Source organism: Equus asinus, chromosome 1 (genome assembly GCF_041296235.1).
Source record: "Equus asinus isolate D_3611 breed Donkey chromosome 1, EquAss-T2T_v2, whole genome shotgun sequence".
Taxonomy (NCBI): Eukaryota; Metazoa; Chordata; class Mammalia; order Perissodactyla; family Equidae; genus Equus; species Equus asinus.
In genome coordinates this window covers 98,021,434-98,029,912 of record NC_091790.1, presented here as the reverse complement: position 1 = coordinate 98,029,912, position 8,479 = coordinate 98,021,434, and the positions used below count along the sequence as shown (strand labels likewise).

The following is an 8,479-nucleotide window of genomic DNA, read 5'->3' as shown; positions in this document are numbered from 1 at the left end:
ATGGATTTTTAAATTGACTTGATTGCATTTCAAGGAATTCATCTAATTATCTGCAAATAGTCATGGTCAGAGTTCCTCACTCATTTTCACCTCTAATTTCTTTTGCTTACCTAATTGCATTGACCAGTGACTCCAGATCAGTGTTAAATAATAATAAGAACAGTGGACATCCATACCTGGTATGGGTGAACGAATAAATGAAGACAAAGATGCTGTTATGAGAAAGACTGTTGAATAACACCATCTTCTTTTAAATACAAATTCACTGTTCAATGCTCCAACAACATAATTCATCCTCAGAAGCTAAACTACCACAAGGAGATTGAATTCACTTTCCTACTTTTTATTGGTAAAATTCATCCACTTTTTACTGGTAAGTATGAAACATTGTAAGCCTTCCCTCCCACTCTCAGTTTTCGATTCCCATGGGTGTGGGAAATCTAAGAGGATGGGAATACTTGAATATTCTGGACCTGTGGTCACGGCCTTCTGCACCAGTTCTCTAGGTGTCATCTCCTGGGGTGCCATGGACCCTGAATCTATATAAACAAGTATACTTCAGGTGTCCCCAGTTGCTGAGGATTTTCAGTTTCACACATAATAAAGATTCAGGAACTTTATGCTGAAAGTAAAGAAAAGGTAAAATTAATGCCTTATAGAGAAATCATTTCAAAGAATATCAAGGAATGCTGATCCGATGGAAAATTAAAACCCTTCTTTCCTTCCTAACACGAGTAGTTTCAAATACTGATTTCATGGATGAGAAAATGAGGTACTGTGAGTAACAAGCTCACAAGAAGATAAACAGAAGGGAGGAAGATAATATGGCGGTCTAGACACCCAAGTGCCTCTCACTGCCCAGTCATGCCCCACAGTGCTCCTGGTTGGCTGTGCCAGGGAGGGAGGGAGGCAGAGACGGCATATACAATCAAACATGAAACTCTACAAGTACATTCATTTCTAACACATATATTGTTTTCAGCTTAGATGTTCTCACCATTGGCCAAGAAGTATCATAAAAAAGCTAATGAGAAATAATGGAATGCATATACCCTAATAACTTTCAGGGGATTATATGTTAACAGCTGCTATTTTTTTCCCATTGAGTTAGGAAGAGAAGTTTTACTTGTATTATCTGGTGTTGAATATTTATTCCATCTTCCTCTGAGTTCCTCTCTGCCTCCAACTGTCTCATACCGCACTGTCAGCCCCATCCCCTTTACCCGAGGAAGGTGAGAGAGGGACTATCCAACCTAATAGTATCAAGGGAACCGAATAGGTAAGATAAGGACTGAGCAAGTGAATATATTTTTAAAAAGTGATAGCAAATAATGAAGAATTACTCTTAGAAATTGCTTTTGTATTTGCCTGTCTTTTTCAATAAAATCCATGCAAGCACTGGGAGCTAAGAATTGAAGTACAGATAAGCCTTGCTTACTCATACTTTTATCATCATTATTCCCACACCACTTTGCACCAAGCAACCACAGCAAACCCATCCCAGGGATGAACCACTCATATCCTAACCAGGGATTTCATTACCTGGAGCTCAAATGTTTGAATGGTGGCTCCTGTTCTGTTATATACAAACTGACCTAGGAAAATTTCTTCTCCTTCACATTGTTTCGACATGCCCTATAAAGAAAGCAACAGACATGGAGGTTGTAATAATGCACGCTTGGTGAAAATAAGTGGAGACAGTTGTCTGTTCAAGTAGCAACAATTCGCCACACATTTTTGGGTGTCCACCAAGGGCAGAGTGCTGTGTTAGGTGTTTAGGCATTTAACTCAGGGGGTTGTGAGGCAAGAGACAGGCTGATCACAGGGTTGACTAGATAGATAGGTAGGTAGATAGATAGTAGATACACGATAGATAGATACACAGATACATAGACAGATGGTTGGACAGACGGCAAATTCCAGCATTAACTCTGGCCAAATAAGTGTATTTGCTATACTTCAAATAAAATGAACCAAAAATGAGTCCCCGTGTTGACCCAATGTTTTCCAAAATGAGATAAACTTAACCCAATTGCCAGAAATTGATCACACAGATAATTCTGTTCCCAAAGTAAACTTTTGTTGACTGAAAGAAACTATTCATATTTGTATGCAATTTCTCTTCTCCATCATTCAAATTGAAGATTTTTGAGAGGAGAGTGCACTGGTGGAAATTAGTTTATTTTGTGAATCTAAAGTTTCCTATTAGGTTCCTTAAATCATAGTAACACAACAAAATAGTTTATTAGACCAATCATTTTATAATGAAAATATTAATATTGAAACCATTTATACAATTTTATTAAAATAATTAGATAAATGATGATTAAAAATGCACCCACAATTATATAAATATAAGTATATATATATATGTATATAAAACTCAAGCCTCATATAGTTCCATTAGCCTAACATAGGAGTGCTAATTTTATTGCCACCTTCTTTATCACCTGTTTTAATTTCACTTGGTTCATAAATTTACTAATATAAGAGAAAAATGATGAGAAGTACTTTTTATTACTAAAATGATTCTAGCCTGAAGCGTTCACCCATAATTCCTCTGTAATGAGCAACAGTATGCACCTTTCTGAGGTGGTGTTTGATCTGCCCCAATGCAACCTAACTCAACCTAATCTAACTCAACTACAGGTGTCAGCAGACACCTATTGTGGGTGGCAGCAGGTTTGCATCAAAGGATAGTGGTCTTCTTCCTGTTTCATAACCGCAGAATCGTGGCATTTAGAGGCATTTGAGTGATGCACAAGGTTGGCTAAGCACCATGTTTAACTCTGAGCCCTCCTCCAGAAAGGAACACCAAGAGATCCAAGTAAGGCATACCTACAAGGAAAGCATGGGTGCAGACACTAAGACAAAAAAAATCTGGTTTAGTGGCCTGGAGAAAACACAAACTACCCTGACTGGAGGAGGGACCAGCAGCACACTGACCCCAGTGTACACTCCAAGTCTGCGGAAAGGGCCAGAGATGAGGCCATGGGGTAGAGGCGGAGCATGGGGCTGCAGGGGTCCCCAAATGCTAGGGGGCGCTGACAGCCTTTTCAAGAAGCAGTTAGACTCCCAGTCCCTGGCTAGTCATCACTGCTGTCCTGGCCCAGCAGAGGATTATCTTCTTCCTCCCAGCTCTGGGACACCGGCCTCGGGAGCACCTGGCAGAGACAAGAGGTGAAGGCATGCTCTACACACTGAACGGTGGCCCACGCACTCTTCTCCCAGCAGCGCCCGGCATGTTGTTGGCCAAGTGAAACCTCCTTGGCACAAAGTTACAGGATTCCTCCCAGAATCAACCTGCATGATCCCACATTCTGGGTCTCCAGAAGAAATGGCCCAGCCAGACCACTCACCCCTGAAGCTCCCTGTCCACGTGCCCCACCCTGTGTACAAATTTTCAGCCAGCTTTTTACCCTTGAACTGTTAAATGCAACTGATAAGCATCATCAGACACTTGAGAAAAGCACCTAACAAGAAAGACAGAGCCCCAATCAACAGGGGAGGGAGCAGAAGTACATGAAGCAGAACTGCAATTAATACACGTTAATATCTTCTGAGACTTAAGAGAAGACATTGCATCCATGGAGGATGAAATTTACACTCTAAAAAAGAGAATATTTACAGAAAAAAAAAGCCTTAGAATAAATGTGACAGCAGAAATAAAAACTTCAACATAGGGGTTAAAATATAACCCCTGAGAAAATCTTTCAGAAAGTAGAACAAAAAACGAAGAAGGAAAACAGGAAAGAAAAATATTTTAAATAATAGATTAGAAGACCAGTCAAATCTTCAGCATGTGGAAATGAAATCGCCTGGTACCAGTTGTGCATCAGACCTAACTAGCAACCAGGCAGATTGAAGCAGATGGGCAGAGTGCTCCAGAGGGATGGCTCAAAAGAAAAAAGAAAAGCAAAGAAAAGAAATTTATAAGTTATCTGAATGAATGAACATAATAGGAAGAAATGTACACATATGAAGAAGAGGTTGGGAATGTGTTAGGAATATAGGAAATTAAGCAAATTAAAAAAAATGAGACGATTATTATCCTCAAGAACATCAAAAATTTTACACAAAGAAAATAGTATTCAAGTACACTATAAGGGTAACTGAGTACAGTATTGTCCACAAACACCAATGAAAATATTAAATATTTATTGAAACTAACAGTAAGATACACAGTCTTTCTAGCAGTGCCCCAAACATGAAACATAGAGTTCCCATGTGATCTAGCAATTCCTCTCCTGCTATAGATGCAAGAGAAATGAAAACCCATGTCCACCCAAAAACTTGTACACAAATGTTCATAGCAGTAGCATTCATAATAGCCAAAGAAGTGGAAACAACTCCAATGTCCATCAACTAAAGAATGGATAAATAAAATGTGGCCTATCCATTCAATGAAATATTAATCAACAATTTAAAAAAAGGAGTACTTACACATGTTCTAACATAGATGAACCTTGAAAACACTAAGCTAAGTGAAAGAAGCCATTCACGAGAGACCACACATGCGATTCCATTTATATGAAATATCTGGAATAAGCCAATCTATAGAGACAAAGTAGATTAGCGGTTGCCTAGGGCTGGGTGAGGGGAATAGGGGGATAGGAGATGACAGCTAAAAGGGACAGGGTTTTTGGGGGGAGTAATAAGAATGTTCTAAAATTGATCATAATGATGGAGCACAACTCTGTGAATATACTAAAAGCCAGTGAAGGGCACACTTTAAATGAGTGAATTGCGTGCGGTGTGAATTGTATCTCCATAAACCTGTTTTGAAAAAGAAGGTAAACATAAGCATTTTGGGATTATGGAAAACCATAGAAGAGAGCTAATCATTTTCCATCAAAGGATGTCAGTAGATAACCAAAACTGAAAAATCAACAAATAAAACTGAAAGGAAATATGACAGCAAGTACCCAAATAAGCAGCTAAAACTGTAGCAAGTGGAAGCTTCCAGAGAGTAAAAATCAAGGGTAGGAGAAGTGGGATGAGGAAAAGCTGTGTTTCATTATAAACGTATGGAAATGTTTGACTTTTTAATTGTACATGTAAAACTTTGATGAAAGTAAAAAGGAAGATTAAGTAATAGAAATCATCTGGTCCAATTCTCTCACCTTGTAGATGACAAAGCAGAGCCCAGTAAATAAGTGACTTACTCACAGTGATACAAATGGTTCGCTGCACAGTTCAGATGAGATCCCAGCTCCTAATTCCTAGCCAACCACCTTCTATCGCAACCCACTCAGAACAAAGATTTAGACAGCTTCTCACATAGACAGAAAATTCCTTGGGTGCACTGGAGATGTCTCCTGAGGGAGACACCTTCTCTGAGATGTGCTCCATGGTGACAGCAGTTGGTATGATCTTCATGGCAAGCTTGATTAGGGCATGACCTTGGGAACCTGGAAAGGCCCAGCACTTTCCAGGGTGGACATCTGGCTGGAAAGAAAACACTGAGTTAACCTCTTATCTGGTTATATAAATCCACCCCTACAATATTGGTCAGCTAATCACTATTGATCACAGATCTCAGTTATGCCTATAATTTGAAGGCATTGTGTGGGATACATATCAAACAGGAAAACTTCCAAGATACCCATAGATTTGGTTATTCCTTCACAGCACGTTACGTTTATATCAATCAGAGCCCTTTATTATATGAGTATTTTTTTTTTCATTGCTCTAACTAGACTGTAAGCTGCTAGAGGCAGCTAGTTGGTACGAGTGGTGATGGTGTGTTGATGGTGCTAATGGAGGAGAAGATAGTGAAGGTGGTAGTAGTGAGATGGTAGTGGTGATCATTGTGGTATGGTGATGGTGGTAATAGTGGTGATGGTGGTGGTGGAAGAGGTAATGGTGATTATGGTGTTGGTGGTGATAGTGATAGTGGCGATGACAGTGGTGGGTGTGGAGATGGTGATGATGTGGCGGTGGTGGCAGCAGTGATGGTGGTGGTGGTGATGGTGTGATAGTGGTTATGGAGGTATAGGTGGTGCTAGTGGGGATGGTGGTGGTGATGGAAATGACAATGGTGGTGATAGTGATGGTGATGCTGTTGCTGGTGGTAAACAAGAAAAATGATGTTTACCATTTTTTAGACCTAGACTACACTCTGGAATGTGATCCATATGTTTGCCCCTGAAGGTATTTCTAAATTGGAAATGTGTGTAGACTATAGTTAAGAAGGCTCTACTATCTGTGGAAGTGTAGTGTCTTTTGACTTGAACTGAAATGTTAGTGGAAACCGTATTTGGAAATTTCTTCTGTTATAATTGGACTTTATAAGAAGGTGTTGACCTGAATAGCAGGTAGCACAGTACTGGCACTTAGGAGGCATGATCTTTCAATAAATGTGTATTGAGTGACTGAAGTTTTCAATGAAAAAGGGAAGCCAAAGACTCAACTTAAAGATATGGAATTTGTATGTTCTATTTGAGAAGTAAATTCTAATTTACTGATCTTAAAATAATTAATTATCAATTAATTAACCATAACTTACTGACCATAAAGTATGAAATAGTTCGTGTAATTTGATAACTACAAAAATGCAAGGAGATGGTTTCAGGTTCTGTGACAAGTTCAGAGGCTCTTATATTGCCTCCATTTTATTTTATTTTATTTATTTATTTTTTTAAAGCTTATTCCCTTTTTTTTTGAGGAAGATTAGCCCTGAGCTAACTGCTGCCAATCCTTCTCTCTCTCTCTTTTTTGTTTTTTTTTGCTGAGGAAGTCTGGCCCTGAGCTAACATCCATGCCCATCTTCCTCTACTTTATATGTGGGATGCCTACCACAGCATGGCCTAGTCAAGCGGTGCCATGTCCACACCCAAGATCCGAACCGGCGAACCCCGGGCCGCTGAGAATCGGAACATGCGCACTTAACTGCTACACCACAGGCCGGTCCCTATTGCCTCCCTTTTAGACATTAATATTTTCATGAGAAATAATTGGAACAAAATCCTAAAATATAAACAAGTTACTCTTAATCCAACTTTTACCTGAAGAATAATATCTGGAGGCATTTCATAATTTAAGAACCCAATCCCGTGCCAGTACAGTTTTGCTTTACTATTTTTGTAACTTTCCGAGGTCCCAGCTTCAATGATGGAGGCTCCTAAAATTATAAAATAATTGTCAAAATAAAAATTTACCCAACTCAAAACACATCATTTAGATTTTAATAATGTTGTTGGAAAACTACTACTGGAGAAATCAGGAATAAGGTAAAATTCATATTTGGGAATTAGTAGGAAAAGTCTGACATTCAGTTTTTAGTACCACTGAAATTTTGTCACTTTGAGAAAACCATGCTTGCTCTGTGTAGTTTCACAAAATTTCTGAAACTGGTATTATGACAAAAAATTGACTTCTGGAGCAATTGATTTAGAGATGGATATATTATGTGGATTGTGTTTATTACCTAAAGAGACTCATAGACCTCCATATTGTAACAGTTCCTGTGATAAACGAGACTTTCATGTCAGCCCAATTCACTCGAAAACGAAAAAGCAGAAAAAAGTCATAAATATAGTAACAAGTTATATTTATAATAGCAATTCTGCAGATTCGCTGAGCTTTAATTATAATCAGAAATATGAAATATACTCATCAAATATTATCCCTTTACCTTACTTCATTTTAAAAGTAAAATGTATTTTTACATAAGAAATAAGGAAAGTGCACGTCACTTCCTCAAATTCTATCTGGATATCACAATACAACATCACAAAGACACTTGCCTGACTGAATAGCCAATTACCAGTGCTTTTTCTAAGATGTCACAATTTGAAATAGCGCACGTGTACCTAGGGTAGCCAGATTGAGCAGGCAAAAATACAAGACTTCCAGTTAAATTTGAATTTCAGATAAACAAGGAAAATTTTTTTTTAATACTAATAAGTCCCATAGAATATTTCGAACATGTTTATATTAAAAAATTATTTGGTGTTAGCCTGAAATTTAAATGTAACTGGGCCTCCTTTCTTTTACCTGGCAATGCTGTGTGTACCTTGTTTTGAGTGCTGGAACTGTCTGCTCAATCAACCAATGGTCCTACTCAACAGACTGGACAGGGACTAAACTTTCACATGCTAATGTAAGAGCCAACTCCAGCTCCCCCATAATCTATTCAAGAAAGGATTTAAATTGGGGTATGTAGAGTTTTTTAAACTCATTCATATTTGTTCACTTTTTTATTCATTTGTTGTTTTATTTTTTTAATCAGCTTTATTGAGATATAAATCACACACTATGCAATTCACCCATTTAAAGTGTACAATTTATTGTTTTTTAGTATATTCACAGAGTTGTGCAACTAAGATCACAATATTAGATATTTTCAATCAGCCAAAAAGAAACCCATAGCACCTACCAGCCACTCTTCCTTTCCCGCCAACCTCCCACGCCAGCCCTGGGCAATCACTAATCTACAGGCTATCACTATAGATCTGCCTATTCTGGACCTTTCCTG

At 38.4% G+C, this 8,479-nt stretch overlaps 1 protein-coding gene across 1 annotated transcript in view; it reads right to left on the bottom strand.

Moving 5' to 3' along the window:
• Positions 1-339: 339 nt before the first annotated feature.
• Positions 340-8,479, bottom strand: part of SUN3 (Sad1 and UNC84 domain containing 3) — a 32,486-nt gene continuing 24,346 nt past the window's right edge. The window contains exons 7-10 of the mRNA XM_070487520.1: positions 7,008-7,123; positions 5,281-5,448; positions 1,543-1,635; positions 340-622 (exon numbers count right to left, since the gene is read on the bottom strand). Of these exons, the coding sequence (XP_070343621.1) occupies positions 503-622; positions 1,543-1,635; positions 5,281-5,448; positions 7,008-7,123 (497 nt within the window). The 3' untranslated portion in view covers positions 340-502. The remainder of the gene's footprint in view (positions 623-1,542; positions 1,636-5,280; positions 5,449-7,007; positions 7,124-8,479) is intronic.